This window comes from Ailuropoda melanoleuca, chromosome 3 (genome assembly GCF_002007445.2).
Source record: "Ailuropoda melanoleuca isolate Jingjing chromosome 3, ASM200744v2, whole genome shotgun sequence".
Taxonomy (NCBI): Eukaryota; Metazoa; Chordata; class Mammalia; order Carnivora; family Ursidae; genus Ailuropoda; species Ailuropoda melanoleuca.
This window is the reverse complement of record NC_048220.1, coordinates 119,905,421-119,923,964: the sequence shown is the minus strand read 5'-3', so window position 1 is coordinate 119,923,964 and position 18,544 is coordinate 119,905,421. Positions and strand designations below refer to the sequence as shown.

At 41.2% G+C, this 18,544-nt stretch overlaps 1 protein-coding gene across 1 annotated transcript in view; it reads left to right on the top strand.

Moving 5' to 3' along the window:
• SPEF2 (sperm flagellar 2) overlaps positions 1-18,544 on the top strand; it is a 166,326-nt gene that overhangs the window by 117,737 nt on the left and 30,045 nt on the right. Inside the window, exons 26-29 of the mRNA XM_034657019.1 lie at positions 3,604-3,751; positions 5,622-5,750; positions 6,820-6,958; positions 9,488-9,717. Of these exons, the coding sequence (XP_034512910.1) occupies positions 3,604-3,751; positions 5,622-5,750; positions 6,820-6,958; positions 9,488-9,717 (646 nt within the window). The remainder of the gene's footprint in view (positions 1-3,603; positions 3,752-5,621; positions 5,751-6,819; positions 6,959-9,487; positions 9,718-18,544) is intronic.

The window sequence follows — 18,544 nt, the reverse complement described above, 5'->3', positions numbered from 1 at the left end:
TTCTGTTATTGACCAGAGAGGACAATGAGGTAGTGTGATGGCCTCCAGTCGGCACCGTGGAATCCTAAACCCTTGACCCAGAGGCTCAGAGCTGCCCATTGTGCTGCTACCCACTCATCAAATCTTCTCATAAAGCAACTAGATATTGCTTCCTTCATACTCCATCAGCATTAACAATTTCCATGCCTCGACTAATGTCATCTTTCTCTCCTAAAACATGCTCCTCCTTTCTTCTTTTTGATTAAACTATATGCTTTCTATAAGTCTTCAGAGCTAGTTCCTGCTTTGATTCCTGACTAGTTGGTTGCCTGTTTGAAGCCTTTGCTTTCTCTGATCATGTGCTCTTCCAGTCCCTGTAGCAGTATTATCTCCCCAGGCACCCAGCTCTTCCTATTTAGGTGATTGTAATGTTTATCTCATTATTTTCCCAAACACTTAACAGACTCTAGTATTTTTTATACACCCTACACCTAGCATCATGCCCACATCTCATACGACACTAAGCCCTCAGCCCAGTCTGACATGGGACTACTGCCCTACCCATGACGCTTATGTTACTGCTGATGATGACGGCAGTGACCGTGGTGATCACTCCCAGTGTTACAGCCACCAAGCCCCAGAGAGTGGGAAACCAGAGCTAGGAGTTTGAGGGGGGAAAAGGAATTGTTATTCTTATTGAGCTACATAAAGTGATTCACAAACCCCATTAGAATTGCCTGGGGAGGTGACATTGTAGAATATTACATTGCTAGAAAGAGCAGCATATAGCACAAAGAGCATTGGCTACCCCTCTTGGTTAAGTTGTGTGATTTTATGGAAATGACTTAACCTCTTCCAGTCTTCAATTCCTTCTCTGTAACATGGGAGACTTTCCACATACCTTTCCTCTCATGAATGGTTGAAAGATCCAGTGAAATAATGTACACCAAAGAAATTATAAATATAATAGATAATATTATTTATATCTAATATTAAATATATAATGTAATGATAATGGAATTGTAAATATAATGGATCATGATGTTAAAAAATGTATTCACAATTGTACTATTGTCCTTGTGGACTTTAAAAACCACATAGAGGTTTCCCTGGGTGGCTCAGTTGGTTAAGCACCTGCCTTTGGCTCAGGTCATGATCCCAGCGTTCTGGGATTGAGCCCCACATCAGGCTCCCTGCTCAGCGGGAAGCCTGCTTCTCCCTCTTCCCCCAGCTTGTTCTCTCTCTCTTTCTCTCTCTCTTTCAAATAAATAAATACAATCTTTTAAAAAAATTAAATAAAAACTACATAGAAAACAAAGGAGAAAAGTTAGTAAGTACTAATCTAATTAGTATTCCTAATAATTGTATTTGAATCCTGCTTTTATGTCTCAAATAGACGTTTATGACCCTCATGTCACATGACCTTAAGGGAATTTTAAGTTTCCAGTGAGACAGACATGCTTGGGCAAACTGTTGTAGGGAAAACAGTGCCAGCAGGGATTAGTGCAACAGAAAGGAGAGCGCTTTAACACGGGCTTTTTTCTACACAGCAGTCTCACCAAGAGACACCCGTTTCGTGTGCGATGTTAATTTTTAGAAAAACTTTCTTCTAATTAGCAGGTATGCAATGATTTCAAAGAAACAAGTCAGAGTTAACGCCCACAATGTCAAGACATTATTTCTAGAGTTTCTTTAGCCTTACAGGTAGATTGCTGAATGTATTGTGAATTATGTTAATTTTTGAAAGCGACCCAGAGGTCTTTGAGGGAAGTGGACCAAAAATATGCAGATGATGATAATTATCATCACCACCACCACCACCACTGCCACAAAGTCGTTTATAAAGGAGAAAAATCCAATTTTAAAAGAAATTGCTAACTTACTGTGCTTTGCAAAAACAGATTCAAAAATGAATTGCTTGCAATTTAGAGGGGGGATGTTAACAAGTCTGCTTTCAGCTTTACCAAGAATCTTAAAGTACAGTAGACATCATGAAATCCATTTTTATGGCTTAAGGGCATCGTATTAAAACCACCTCCATAGGCTCACACAAAGCTGGCTTGTTCTCTGAAACCTTTCTGTATTTCTCCAAAGTTCCACTGATCTTAAAGAAGCTGTGGGTATGTTCCGTGAAATATGATTATTTTAAAAGAAACTCCATCTATTAGTAATCATTTCCTGGGCATCCCCTATGAGCATAGCAGGTGCTAAAGGCTGCTTGAAGCCATTTGGCGGGTAGAACAACATCTTGCATTCATAGAACAGTTGGGGACAGTTACATGCTGAGCCCTGGGGTAGGAAGGGTGCAGGAATTGGGGGAGAGCGGGAATAGGCTGGTGTATTTCGCCAAGACTAAGCGTCTTTGAGGGGAGAGCTTGTGCCTTATTCATCTTTCTGTTCACCTCCATTCAGCTTCCTCTTCCTCCTCTGAGCCCCTCACCCAGTCCTCCCCAAAAATAACATCAGTCTTGGACACAGTAAGCACTTCAATAAATGAATTCTCATGACTCCCATTTCTTTACCAGTTGCTTTATTGACATTTTAAGGTTTTCCACCATATGTTGCTCCTCCCTCCTTGTTGTCTGCAAGTTTTCTTTCTCCCTTTTGGGGGTCTTTTCTCAGCTCTCATTTCTTGGGGCTACACCCCTAAGTGCTCTTCACCTCTTCAGGGGCAGTTGGCCTTATTTCGAAAGATCAGGCCTTTGAAACTGCAGGCATGGCCCCAGCATGAGCCTCAAGATGAGGTTTCCCTGCTGCCTGAAGCAAAGAGCCCCGGAGGAGAGATGGAGGGGTCCCAACCACGACCCACCCTCCCCTTTCCTCTGCTACAATCGGGTGGCCCCTGCAACTAATCTCGTGTGAGTGAAAGGAGGGGGAAGCCGAGATGGCGGGAAGCTGCAAGTCCCCTGAGTAGAGGAAGCTGACAACAAGGATAAGGTTAGTCCAGGGGACAGGTCATCCTTGTGAGCACTGCAACTTCTGGGACGACGTCTAGTGTTAGAGGAGAATGGAAGCCCAGGAAGCAAGTGTCCATGAGCCCAAACAATACAAGGCATGCATCCCCAAACCTTGGTGGGGGAGCATGAGAAATCCGTACCCGTTTTATGTATAAAGCACAATTATACGTAAAATACATAGACAGATACACTTTTGCAGTATTAACATTTCATGGAGGGGGTCTATGAGGAAAAACTGTCTTTAAAACTCTGTGGGGGTGTCAATAATAATAATAATAATAATAAAAGGTGAGTAACATTGGTATAGAAGAATAGTGGGTGTTAAACCCATAGAGTCTGAGATTTAAAAGAAAGCTTTTAAAAAGCGTCATCATGGCACTGCTGCAGTGTGGGGGCACAATGCGGAAATGTAAGGTTGCCCTGCAGGCAGGGCTGGAGAAAGTGAGCAACCTACACACAGACACTGCAGGGAAGCCACTTCTGGGGCCCCGGGCCAGGTTTCCACGTTAGTAAAACGCTGAAGTGTGTTTTCTGTCAAGACTGAGTACATGGCATGGTTGTTTACAGGAGAATGAGGCTTCAGTTGAGCTGGGTGATGACTAAATCCACATGGCTATTATATTTCATAAATGTCGCACTCATTGAAATCTTGCTCGTATCCAACCAGGTGGCTGCTGAAATTCATCAGAGGCTTATGGAAGAAGAAAAGGAAAACCTGCCAGCAGACACGAAAGAAAAATCTCCTCAGATGGGTACAAATAAAAAAGTCAAAAAGGAACCACCCAAGAAGAACAAAGCAGACAAAAAAGCAAAAGGTATTCATGGTTCTGGCATCCAAAACTGTGGATGCTTAAACTCCCCTTGGTAGAACACAAACGTCTAAGCAGGCACGTTAAAGCTACTATTGGTTTGGTTTTGTGCGGAGACCCAGGCTCTGGTGGTGTTAGATGGCTAATCATACTGGGTACCAGTCTCACCTAACTTGTTTATCCAAATAGCCGCGCGGATCTAAGGTAAAATAACCCTCCACGACAGTTTGGAACATGCTAGAAGAACTGCAGGTGGCACTATGTAATCTGGAAAGTGTGCACAAAGGGGCTGCGGTAACTGACAGGAGGTTGGATGAAAATTACATGTATGTAAGTTTCAGGCTGAATTCGGGTTTCTGGTTTCATTCAAGCATGTTCCTCTCTCCAGGAAGCCTCTTGCCTCATCTCTGCCTCAGAGACATGAGGGGAAAACAAGAGCGAGAGAAAACTCAGCCTGGGAGAGACCTCCTGTCCGCCTTGGGGATAAACTCTGGCACACACATTATCCCCCCTCTGAATGTCTCCACTTGTACACATGTAAGGTCAGTTGAGGCGAGAGAGGAAGAGGCAGAAGGCCAGGAGCAGAAGTCACCTCACTAGTCAGTTCCTCACGAGACGTTTGTTAGGCACCTGCTAGAAGCACGGCATGATGGGAACTAAGGACTCAATGGTGAACTTCAAGAAGAAGAACAAAAACACAGTCCCTGCCCTGATGGGAACTCTAGTCTAGCAGCAGAAACAGACACTTGACCCGTCATTATTCTTTAGCGGGGGAGGTGCAGGCGACCTTGAGAGCGAGGTCACCTCAGTCCTTCTGAGGAGTAGGGAAGCACTTCCCAGCTGGAGTACATTCAAGCAGCCCTGAAGAGGAGTAAGAGGAGGAGCTGAGGATGTGGGCAGGTGGGGGGTGAAAGGTGGCACTCGAAGCAAAGAAAAGAATAGCACCACAAGAAAAAACACACCACTTAGTCCATCTCAGATGGTAAAAATGAAAGAGATAAGCAGCATTTGAAGGACATGCTTCAATCTACTTTAATGAATAAATGGTTGAGTCCAGTCACTTAATTTTACTGATGATAAAACAGAAATCCAACGAGATTAAGCTCCCTCTCACCTGTCATTTCTATATCCGTCTACTATTGCAATTACATTTTATTACAGTTTCTTTATTTACAATTATGTCCTTCACATGACTTGAACCCTTTGTGGTCAGACCTTCAAGACAGATTTATTGCCCTAAGTGGAATTATGTGAATGGGGCCTGCAGCTGGAATCACACTGCCATTTCTCAAGGGTAGATTGTCAGAAAAATGCTGACAAATTCTTGTTTTCGAATTCTCTTATGTAACCATTGAAGTACTTGCAGTTAAGTACTACTGAAAAGATTGTTAAGTAGATTACAGATTCTTGACCATGAGCCACATGTCAGCCATATCTTCTGGATGTCGTCCCCTGGTCTTTTCTTCATGAGGGTCTGGGATAGCCTCGGCTAACACCAGCACCTCTGACAGAGCAGTGCTTCTGCGCCGGCTAATGGCATCCTGGTATGTTGCAGTTTGCTCATTTCCATCCCCAAACACTGCATCGCACCTTCCTTGGAGTCTATAACCATGGCTGCCCTCCCTGCACACCTCATTTTCCCATCATGCTACACAAAAGGGGCATTTTATACATGTCTAGCCTAGATAACACATGGAGAATTCTCAAGGAAAGATCAGTATTTCCCACTTACAGTCAGAACCAGGGTTGGTCCTTTCCAAATCCCAAGAGGTTTGCTACAGACCCGCACATTTCGCTTGGTCCTCATCTTGTCCCAGGAGCTGTGTGTCCCCCTGCACGCCTGCTCGCTCCTCCCCAAGTCCCACTGTTTTTTCAGGCAAATCACCACCAATGGCAGAAGCTGCCCCTGTGACAGTGACAGCAGACGAGATTGCCCAGATGGAAAAGAGAAAAGAACTGATGCTCAAAATCAAGGAAGAGCACCTCGCTGCCCTGCAATTTGAAGGTAGTAGCATTTGGAAAGAACCAAGATGATTCTTTTCAGTGGAAAACAGACCCATAGGCCAACAGCCCGTGACCCGCTCAAGTTGCATCTTGCCTGTGAGAACACAAAGCAAAGCGATTGAAAAGTACAGCATTTAGTTGGTTGTTTTCTTATGACCACATGAGGGCTAGATTCAACTGTTCTATAATTGTCTGCTGGGATCTCAAAAAAGAGACAAAGAAAATTTGGGAAGGGGTTAAGAGAACGCCAGCAATAATTAACAATCTCAGAGAATAGATTAAAAAAGAATATGTTAGAGTCTGTGTGGTTTTACAAGTTGAAAGAAGGCTTAACGCCATGTATGTAGGTGGTTTTATATGTTAAGAATAATTTAGGCCTCCCATTAGGAAAATAAATCCTAACTAAGGCTAACAGGCCCTGAAAGTGAGTTTTTGGGAACAGAGGCCATAGAAGATCCTTTCCTATAATGATTTTATCAGATATATTCTCCTGGCTCTTTACTTGTCTTATAATGCAACTCAAAATGGACTTGGAAAAAAATCAGGAAAATGAGCAAATTAGGCCAGTGGCAGTGGAGGAAGCAGAGAAGAAACATGGGAAAACAATTTCAGAAGTAAAATCCACAGACCTTAGCGTGTGCCATGGGCAGCAGTAGGCCCTGGGATACAGTGATTTACCCTAGTTTTACCAGCGCTAAGAAAATACAATGACGTTGCCATCCCGAGGTTCTAAAGTACAGAGATCATCAAGAGACTTTGTACCTTCCCCTTTTTGAAATTCAGAAATTATCTATTTGTGTTTTCCCACTCCAATTTATCAAAGAATATATTGCTGTAAAGTGCAATACATGTAAAGCTCAGTTTATAATAGCTTCGGTTTAAATAAATTGTCAAATGACCCTACCATGCACTACACGTTTTTGCTCAGTGCCATAGGTCAGGTATTACCTATACTCGTATATTATGTGTGCACCTGCATCTTCACGAACTGAAACATGATTGGTTTAAAATTGAATTCAGTTGATTAGAAAATGCATGTATGTATAATCCTTCATTTTCTTTTTAAATAGAGATAGCCACGCAGTTCCGGCTTGAACTGATAAAGACAAAAGCATTGGCTTTCCTTGAGGACTTATTAACGAAGGTGGTCGATGTATATAAACTCTTGGAAAAGTGGCTTGGTAAGAGGTACTTGAATGAAATGGCCAGGTAATGTACCACAAGGCTTTTCCAAAATGCATTTTTTAATTTCTGAAGGCCAAAACTGGCAGATTTTTAGGCATTTACAAATATAAATTACATTTACAAATAGCAATTTTGACCTTTTAGGGAATCACATATGCATTTGTATTTGGTTCTTCTCAAACAGTAAGTCATGTATCAAACTGTCCTATGGCAATGTTCAGTTTTACACATCATTTCTGAGTTTGGTTTTTACCCTGCTCCATGAGGACCTTAGTTTACAAGGTATGATTATAGGTAATTTTAAAATATTTTTCAGAAGTAAGATGATGTTTCATAGCTTTCTAATACCAGACTTATTTTTAGGGTCAGCGCTGATTAGTGGGAGACTAAGAAGTCAGTCACTGCAGTGTTTTACCAGTGAGGTTGATTCCCTTTAAGGGTGATACCCAGTTCTACTTTGCTCTTGGGTTCCAAAGGTTTTTCAGACTTCTCATCTCTAGTGAGCGGCAGAGAGTCTCATTCTCTTAATTCTCCCCTAAAAAGCAAAGCAGAAATAACCCTCAAGTGAGAGTCAGGAGACATGTTCCAAGAGATGGGTATTTCCTCACTGTCCACAAATTAGCACCTTGCCTAATGGCTTGGGGCCCCATGGACTTCATCTATACAAGGAAACACTGCAACCAGGCTATTTCAGAGATTTCTACTAGATCTAGATTCTGTGAACACTGCAGTTTGGAATAAACACTTCCTGAAAATTTAGAAGTTGCTACCTACATAGAATACGAATGGCAAGTATTCTCAGAAACAACTGCCATCTGAAAGATACTTGTTATGGTTAGTTTTCTATAATCCTTGTCGCATAATGACAAGGATTGTAAAATCTTCAGCCTGTTGTAAAATCTTCAGCCTGGTTTTTTATATCTGTTGTGCTATATAATAACACACACACACACACACACACACACACACACACCCCTTAGCCTGGTAACCTTACTGCAGTAAGGCTTGAAATATTTTTTTTACTACTGGATAGCCACGTCTGTTACTCGTTGGCATCATAGAGCAGTGATGTTCAGTTCTGTTCTCTGCTTGCCACTTACAAATGAAAACATATCTTCTTAATTTGTAGAATTCACAGCTCCCATCCATGTGGCCCTCAAGAGAAAATGCTTCTTATTTTTATCAGATGTACTCCAATTTCTCAGATTTATATCATGTGCCTATACCTGACCCCTGAATGTGGCCACAAGAAGTTAAAACTAGGACTGTTCAGCTATGCCTTCTGTTTTGGTTATTGTGAAAAGTCTCTGGTGATAAAAAGGAAAATAGAGAGAGAGCTATCAGATCCCTTGGAACTTCAAATCTTGCTTTTCATTCCCTTGGCATTTTTTCATCTCTTCCATCCGTGGGAAGGGTATGCCTGGTAACCTCCACTAGGTGGTGCACACCCATCTTAAGATCCCGGTTATGGCGCTTTGCAGGCGCTCACCAGTACAGATGCTGGAGTTAAATTCTAAGGTTGTCTTTTCAAAGAAAGCACCTAATACTAATTTTTAAAATTTTCAGTATATATATTTTGGTGTTCCTGGGTTACATAAGAGCAGATTCAAAATGGATTTTTCTGTCGTGTCCAATCTTTATTGCAAACTATAAACACCGCCCTTCCTGTAATACAGTAATATTGTTTTTATTCATGCGTAAAACTTCTCTGGCTTTTGAAATGGCCTTTAATTATGGCCATAACTATACTCCCCAGTATAGGTTAAATCTGCGCCCTGTGTGATTTCACATTAATAACCATAAGGTATGGAGTTTTGTGTTACTGGCTCCATGCAAAGATAAGGAAATTCAGGGAGCTTGGGTAAGTTCCCAAGGACCCATGGCTATGGAGCGTTCTGGAATGAGAGCTCAGCTTCCAGTATTCTTTCCACTGCACCTATTACTGCTTATACCACATGATTTAACTAGGAATTATTATTTGTAAAAATAGAAAGCAATTTCGTTGGGTTTATATTATTGAGTCCATTCTGACAATTGTGTCTTAAATAACATCAAAGTCCTTGATATAAAGTTAGAGAAAAGCCACTTTTCTAGAAATCCATAATCATATCTGATGAACTTAATAATTTTTCCTGATTCCAAATAAATGTGTCATTCTAACAGTTGCATTTTACAGATTTTTCTGCCATATAACTTTATTCTGGTGCATACTTAGAATGAAATATATATCTTAACACAATCTTACTTACACAGTAAAATATGTTAATACTAATGAAACCATATTTGAGAAGTCCCTTTTTGTTCAGCTTCATATAAATATGTGACTGTGAGCTCTGTAATGAACGTATATGTTATTTCCAATCTACGCTTAGTTAATGATACTCTGCCTTTTCACAAAGTGGGTTTGAAGGGAATTGGAATTTGTAGACATGCACATTGAGTTGTCTACCTCAGCTTTGCACTATGTAGACTCTTTATGTATGTCTAGCAAGTAAGCACTGTTAACCCGGTAGTAGTTAGTGGGGGTAACCCTATTTCGTTTTCCGTTTTCAGTGTGGAAAAGTTAACAGAGGCGGCTCGCTATCACATTGAAACATCTACAAAAATTCAGAATGCACTTTATTTAGACCAAGAAGATTTCTTCATTAATGGCGATTTGAAAGTCTTTCCAGACCCCCCTCCTCCAGTGCGCCCCCCACCTGTGGAAAAGGAAGAAAATGGCACCCTGACCATCCAACAGCTTGACAGTCTTCGAGATCAGTTCTTAGAAACCGCACCTAAAGGTAGGAAAAATAATTATCGTGAAAAAGGACAAAAAAGGATAAAACTAATGAGGGTAGCAGTCACTTGCTCACAAGTAAAATCAGCCCCCTGGGATTGCACGTCACCAAAACGAGCCCTCGCTGTGTTCCAGTTTATCACGCGTTTGCTTCCTACCACATAGATCCGAATGACACAAACTGGAGGAAAACAGTGACGAATCCTTCAGCAGTGTGGTGATCCTCATTCCTAGTAGTTCTCCTCTTTGGCCTGTCCCTGCCCCTGGCCAGAAAGTCAGTAAACTTGAGTCTGATTCTGTCTGGCAGTTGAGAGAGACGGCCTCTGCACACACGTCCAGTCTAGGGTTTGGACTGAGATGATGAGTTTGTGTTTCTTTCTCCCTCACTAGTCTGTGGAGGGAGACCAGGGAGTAGAAAATTTCCCTTTTCCCTCAACGCTTCACAGACTAAGAATAGAACCAGGGAAGCTGTCAACAAAATATTTACTTAACTGATGAGTGTGTTCACGCGTATGTGTACATAGTATTTTATGCACACAAATTCTTTATCTTCTTCACACGTTATCATATGGCTCTAGCATGCGCCTGGGGTTTGTTTTTTTTTTTTTTAATTCAGTCTCTTTCTACTTCCAGATATTCTTCAATGAATTCCATCAATTGATGGAACAAGTAATTCAGACAGATCATGTAGAACTATCATCCCATCTCCATTTTATTGGTCTGGACCCTGAGTCACAGAGCAGTTTTTACATATGGTCATATGTCATCCAGGCCTCTTCGGGTTCAAAGCTCTTGCCTCTTCTCACTGAACTAAGTCATCTCTCATAATTAGGTTTATTTTATCTCCCAACATCCATGTATTGGAAAATCATTACTTTTCCCTAGAGAATAGCCAACTGACTTTAGTCTAGCACTAACACAATTCCACTTTCATTGTGATTATATTAATTTGTTTTTTAAAAGTCAAATACTTCTAGAAACCCTCATCAAATCTCATTAGTCAAAAGGGCATTCCCTTAGTCTAAGTCTGAATGCCTTTTTGCTAAGCCCAGCGGGTGAAACAGGGGTAACCATGGGCCTCTGGGTGACCCCCTTACCCTGGCACATGGCAGTACATCTCATTAGCATGAGTGGTCTCCGTCTCCAGTACATAAAGGCACACATGACAACTGTGCATGGACACCAACTCTGGTTGGTAGTATTTGGACAGAAAGGAAATGCGGCCATCAGCAGATACAAAAAATGGCAGTTTTATAAATTCTGCCCATGAAATCCCTTCCATCTGACATTCAGGCAGATTCCAGTCTCTTCCCCACTGTGTGGGTTTCACAAGGCCCTCTTGTTACATATTTCCTCCTCAAGACTTGCTTTTGCTCTTCATTTTATCATACTATTTTTTATGTATAAAAGAAAAAGATACATGTATAAAGATTCTGAATATGAAATATGCTTTGATTTAATCCTACACTGGGGTGATGGGAAGGAAATCATCCAATTAGCAGGTCAACACTAAAAGCGTTTGGGGGTATTTGAGTAGGCGGAAGTGGATTTTGAAAATTATCAACCACTCATAATCCCTTTTAAAAGGGACCTTGGTATTCATGATGATAGCCATAATACATTCTTGGATCCAACTTCAAAGCCAGAGGCTGCATTTCAACTAAAAGTTTAAAAACAGCAAAGAGCAGCTCTAAGTTGACATGTGTATGTCTTAGAAGATTAACTCTAGAAACCCTTGGGACTAAAATACGTCAACCGATATATTTATCTGTTTTTTTAATATGGTAGAATGAATGCAACAGCTTTCAAAGTATGGTAGAAAGAGGAAGGAAGAGGGAGAAAAGGAAAGGAGGGGAGGGGAAGGAGAGAGAGAGTTGTATAGTTTTTTAAAAAGTAGATGTAAAAGGAAAACCACTCGCCTGAGGGGCTTAGAGTATAATTTGAAAAGGCAAGCAAGGAAGAAGAAAATATAAACTTCTATTTAGGTTCTTTCTGGACCAGAATATGAACTTTATGAAAGTGGTCAGGAATGCAGAGCAAAAGAGGATCAGTGCCCAGTGAGGTCGGTCAGGGAAAGTTTGGTGGGATTATACCTCAGAGGAAGGAATTGGAAGAAGAGCGATTTGATGGCAGGGATACAAGGGATATTTCAAGCTGGAGGAACAGCCACTGGCCAGCGTGCAGATAAAAGGCATGGTTGTGGATATTCAGGGAAAGGCCAAGAGACTGCTTTGCTCCTCCTTCCCCCACTGCATGAACCACACACGAACAGACGGGGAGGCCTTCTCTGTCTGAGGAACCACCGCCATCCACCCAAGCTGGAGAATTAACCCAGATTTAAGAATGGTGATTACTGCACAGTTTACAAGGCTACACAATGCTGTGAGATTTGGGAGTCTTAATGGTTCAAAATGACTTATGGTCTATGAGCAGTTTAAGTTCTTTATTATTAGCTCAGTTATGCTATTTGAATACACACACACACACACGCACATACTCTTTGCTTTTTAAGCACATGTAAAACCTTAGCACGGTATCAGGTAGTCTATCAATAAAAGTAATAATGTTCATTGTTGTTATTCTTGCTCATGTGATAAAAGGAAAGCAAAATAATGATCATTCCATTTTCTGCATCCCAGAGTCACAGTTCTGTGATGACTTCTTTGAAGTCAGGCTGCAAATATGGACATTGCCCCTCCTTGAGGAAGTCCAGTAATTACCACTCACCCTTTCTCCCCGAAAGTCCTCTGACTTTAGTCGTTCTTCCTCAGCTCCGTGATTCTTGTTCACTGCCTTAAATGATACACAGCTATCCATCTTTTAAGTGAAGACTTTTATCATATTCCTTCTGAGAATTGGAAAATAATCTTTTATGGTAACTTCCACTGTATTTACATCAGGACTGTATAACTTTGAAAGACAAACTTAGTTGAAGTGATCTGCTTTGAAAGTATGGAGCAACTGGCTGAAAGTGGCACATTTATACATGTGTAATCCTACAGAACTTCTTCCTTGAACTTGAAAATTGCTGTTACTTTTAAGCCAAGAAGGAAGAGCATTTCCGTAAACTATTTCACATATGCTAGTGTAACCTATGGTATCTAAGATGCAAATTTCATGCTTACTAAAATATGGTAAAATATGATGAACAGATGTATTTTTCTCCAGGAAAAAAAGCATAGATGTTCACACATAGTCATTTTATGACTAGGCCCACAGGAAGATGTTTTTAGCAAATTTATAAGGAATGGTAATATCATGAAGTTCCACTTTGATAACTTTTAATTATGCTACATAAATAAAATGAGTGAAATAGATACTCTTCAAGTAAAACTAATGACTTTAAACCCTTGAGTAACTAGTATCAGGATATGAACAGAAAAAAACTAAAGCTTAAGAAGTTATCTGCTATTAGCTACCCTGCTTTAAAAATAAAAGTCTTCATTAAAATAGTCCTTACTAAAGATAATGGAAAATTGAAAATGCCTTATATACTGTAATGTTTATATTCAACACTCCTCTCCTGATAAAAATCTGCCACTTGTAATGATTCTAAATCTCCTTTCGTAAAGGCAGTCATGAGAAATAAAATACCATTTGTTGATAGGATCGTCACAAATACGCCAGAAAAGAAAAACGACCTTAGGCATGATAATCATACAAGATCATGCAAAATGCAATGAAACAATTTATCATGCTAGCATTGTTCTTGCCACCCAGCAAAGAGCCATACTTGAGAATCTTAGGAGCAGCTTAAGTAAGAGCCAACCAGTGAATTGGCAAGACCTTCTTTCATTGGGGCTCCTTTGGCTCAGGGCGTGATCCCGGCGTTATGGGATCGAGCACCGCATCAGGCTCCTCCACTGGGAGCCTGCTTCTTCCTCTCCCACTCCCCCTGCTTGTGTTCCCTCTCTCGCTGGCTGTCTCTATCTCTGTCGAATAAATAAATAAAATCTTTAAAAAAAAAAAAAAAGACCTTCTTTCATTGACTGTCCCAGGAATCATTCCCACAACAGTGCTCTCAGCACACAGGGATATTTAGCGAACATCTGAATTACAACAATAGCCAGTATTGACATGGTGTCTGGCTCCACGTGCCAGGCCCCGTGCTAGCATTTCCATGTCGCTTTGCTTCTTTTTTTTTTTAATAATAATTTTTTATTATGTTATGTTAGTTCACTTCTTACCCGTGGCTGGCTGAGTAAGAAGACCCAGCCATGGGTAAGAAGAATCAGACAGCTCTTTTCAAATCCACCTTTTGTCAAATGATTATAGTAGGATCTTGGGCAAGTTAGTTAGCTTCTTTCTGTCGCAATTTTCTCATCTGGACACTGGGGTATTTCAATGGAGCTGCTATGAGCGTTAAAGTAATTAATTTATGTAAAGTGTTTAGGAAGTGTCAGGCACATAGAATGTGCAATTTAAGTGTATATAAGCCATTGTCATTTAATTATATAATTATAGTGATATCATTATTATTATATAATATGTAACATTATACAATAGTGAATCAACTATTCCAATTATTACCCAAAATGTTAGCTCGGTATCCTGAGGGTACACATACCACAACAGGCATCTACAGCATTACCTTGGAACATTTCCAGAAAAAAAAATTACACCACCTGATAGAATTAAGTCCTAAAGTATGTGGCTCCCCAAGGGACCATAAACATCCCAAACAAAAACACTCATTTTGTGTAGTGCATTAAGCTCTGGGTAGGAACATCTTGTCTCTAAACATCGAGTGCCAAGCACATCAGGAAGACAGTCTTTTTCCAATGGAAGCAATTTGGAGTCTGTTGAAACTAGAACACTTTAGCAATGTTCCTCAGTCCCCACTTAAACCAAAAGAACTCCTTTTCTTTGTAAACCCATCTGTATTCCGTGTAATGTCTGTAGCGATTTGGTTCATGGCTATTTTGGCCTCTGCTGAGGGGCTATCCAGAGAGAACACAGTCCAGCAAATTCCGCATCCTCACCCCTTCTTCAAGAGAGGCAGCATTTAGTTGCTTGAGGCTATGAAATTGTTCTAAAAACTCACAAGGGGCCCCTCCTTTGAGCCTCTTTTAGAGACCCTTAGGTTCAGTGATTGGTCTCAGAGACAGAAGGCACAAACAGAACTCTTGTCTGGGGTGGCTAAGCTAGATCATTCGGCTAACATGGTTTTTACAAGAATTCAAAGGAGGAAGTAGTTACTGCTGCCTGTGTGGGTCAGCACAGGGGTTAACCCAGAGGAGAATTTTCAATGGAAACTTCCAGGAAGGAAAGCAGGGGAAAACAGACAAAGGGGAAAATAGGGTAGACATGGAGATTTTGAAGTTGCATAACATATTTATTCAAGGAACAGCAAACAGACCAGCTGGGGCAGGAGGCAGGAGGTGAGGACCACAAAGACTTTGTGGTCAAATTGTGAAGTATCAAAGTGGCTTGCAAAGGACACACAGGAAAGGATTACCAAAGGCCTTTAGAGCCCAATGATGTGGTGAGTGGATTACAGGGAGGAAGAGACTGAGAGCTCAGCAGATGCTGCCCTGTGTCTCTACAGAGCCTCCGCCAACTGAGAGACAGGATTAAGGGCACCGGGGTGGGGGGAAATCATTGGAAAGTTCTGTGGATCTTTCTAAGCTAGCGTCTCTGAGAAAATTGTAGAAATATGATAATATACATTTTCAGGGAGGTAAACCCCATGTTGTAATCTGAAACCTCCTTAAATTGTCTGACTTTACACAAATCAAAAAATACAGAAATGTTTCTTAGAAAAGGTATGCTAGGGAAGGATCAATGTTATTAACAGAAATATGTCTCCAGATAGCAAAATCTAGGGATTACTGCAAAAAGGAGTAAGGCCCCCCTATGTTCTGTGGTTCTTTCAGTGGGTGAACTCCTTCCGCTGCATAGATTCAGATCACGGAAATGCAGTAGTAAATCTAGAAGCCTTTGGACCTGTTAAAACTGTCTGTGGGCAGAGTTTCAGCTGCTTCTTCAGGAAGAAACACATTCTCATGAAGCCAGAGAATTTACATTAGGCAAATGAAAGTACGTGCTCAGAATTCAAGATAACACCTTCTGGAAAATCTGTTCATAAAGCTAAAAACATAAAAGCTAGCTAAATCAATAGTGAAAGTTAAAGTCTTTCCCTTCAGTAACAAGAGATTTCTTTTTTCATATATTCATTCCTGTGTTCACCAGCATTAATGTGTGTCAAGCAGGCATGGGCCTGGTGCCGAAGGCCTAGTGTGTGAGACTGATGACCCAACGTGTAGGGCCCAAAAGGAAAGCAGGAGATGTCAGTCACAAGGAGGCTCACTTTAAGTGAAAATGGTTATATTTAGGATTTGGGAGGGAAAAACCAAAATGGGGCTCTGTTTTGACAGTAACAACTGCAAAAACCTGAGTATACGGCAAAATAGAGGCTAGATACAAATTGGGTAAGAAAGGCAGCAGCAGGTTGACTAATGTCAAAGGTTTCCAAGTAATAGATGTTAAGAGATATGAGATTATGAAAATCAGTTGGGAATGTTGATTTTCTTGGACATCTGCCAAGTGCTTAGCGCTTACCTAGGCATTATGGAGCACAAAGGAAGTCAGTGTGGTTCTGTCCAAAGAGTTTAAAATCTGGCTGTCAGTCAGCCTCGGACAGGAAAACAGTGAAATGAAATGAAACACTGAGCTTGTGTGTCAACATGAGGTAATTTAGTATAATATCACAGAAACACATATTCCACTTTTTCATTAAACTATAAAATAGGGGGGCGCCTGGGTGGCACAGCGGTTAAGTGTCTGCCTTCGGCTCAGGGCGTGATCCCAGTGTTATGGGTTCGAGCCCCACATCAGGCTCCTCTGCTAGGAGCCTGCTTCTTCCTCTCCCACTCCCCCTGCTTGTGTTCCCTCTCTCGCTAGCTGTCTCTATCTCTGTCAAATAAATACATTTAAAAAATCTTTAAAAAAAAAAACAAACTATAAAATAGGACAATATAATCTAATGATCAGTAGGGTCACAGAAGTCAAAGGAGGGAAATAAACATGTGGTCCAGGCTGCCTGCCTTCTGAGAGAAACTGTATTTTAGGATGTTGCTTTGTGTAATTTAAATTTTTCTGTCCTTCTATCCAGGTGAATATGTGTATATATATATGTATATGTATATATACACATTCCAACAAGTAGGTCTCAGAAGTTAGATCTTTGGGAAAAGGAAAAAGATGAGGCATGAGGCACAGCTCCTTGAACCACCTAGGATGGGTCTCAAAGCCTGAAGCCCTTTCTGTAAATGAACAGGTTGGCTCTGGTTCTGCCAGAGAAGGCGGGCCTGCGGCTGGAAGGAAGAGATGGCCAAGGCGAATCTTGTAGACATGCTGCTGTGCGTGTCCTGTTACTCTTTCTTCTCACCACAGGAAGCAAATATCAGCAAAAAGCTGTGTCCCTCTTATGCATAGAGAACCAGATTCTAGCGTGAGGAAGACCATAGCACCCTTTTCCCTTAGTAGAAACCTGTAATGGTGAAGTAAGTAAGCATGGGGGCTGTGGAGTCGGACTGCCTGCTAGTGATCCCCAGCTCCACCACTTACGAGCACTGTGACATCAGACAAATTAACTAACCTCTCTGTGCCCTAGTTGTTTTCTTAATCCATAAAATGACAGGTCATTGGCCCATTTTCTCAACTATAAAATAGGGATAATGGATTATGAGGATTCAATGGTATAAGCCACTTAAATTACGCACCAGAATGCTTGACATGCTACTTGTAAGCAATCACTGTAATTTCTTCCAGAAACAATGAGCAAGTGTTGGGGGCAGAGATTAAGCAAAACTGAGGGTAGATGTTGGTGATTACTGAAAATAACGATGTGGAGTTATTTTAAAGGCAGGGGTCCTCCAGATGATGTGAACCGAGTCACTGAAAAGCACAAAAGACTGCAGAAGCTTGACCATTACCTTCCAAGGAGGAATGATCAATTTTTGAAAATCTGGCTAAAAAAATACCCTTGGCTTATATATGATGAGATACTAAATCTTATGTTCTGTGGCCTATGTCGTAAGCATGGAGTGAAGTCAAAGGGAACTCAAGTGAGTTTTTTTTACGGCACTGACAACTTTAGGATGGAATTTCTCAACGCACACCATCTTAGTGAGGCTCATGCCAAGGCTTCGTTAATGGAAGCAACGAGTAGTTCTCCAGGGAACCACACCGCCACAGAGCTCATGGTGAGTACCATGAGCAAAGTCACCCTGGGGAGAGTAGAGAACTTATTCAGATCATGCCATGCTATCGCCAAGACGGGACGTCCCCTCAAAGACTTTATCTGGATGTGCAAGTTGGATGATATGAAAGGGGTCGATATTGGCCCGGTGTTCAGAACTAACAAATCAGCAAGAATCTTTACATATTTTATCGCTGAGGTGGAACGGAGAAATCTTAGAAAGAAACTAGAACAAAGTAAATTTTTCTCTGTCCTCAGTGATGGAATCACAGACAGTTCAGCCAAGGAAGCTGAACTTGTCTATGTGCAGTTTGCACGTGCAGGAAAAGTGCATTGCCAAGTCGTTGGGGTACAGACAGTAGAAAAGAAGGATCCTTTGGCAATAAGAAATGCTATTGAGAAAACTCTAGAGAGAAATCTTCAACTTAAGCTATCGAACCAAGACTGGGCAAAGAAACTGGTTGGTTTTGGAAGTGACAGTGCCCCTGGCTCAGAGAGAGAAAACAGTGGGGTGGCCCTGCTTTTACGAGAAATCCAGCCATGTGCGCTGACTGTATACTGCTTTGCACATCATCTTGAACTATCTTATGAGGCGGTGTTCCAGAGCATTCCCCTGTACAACGATATC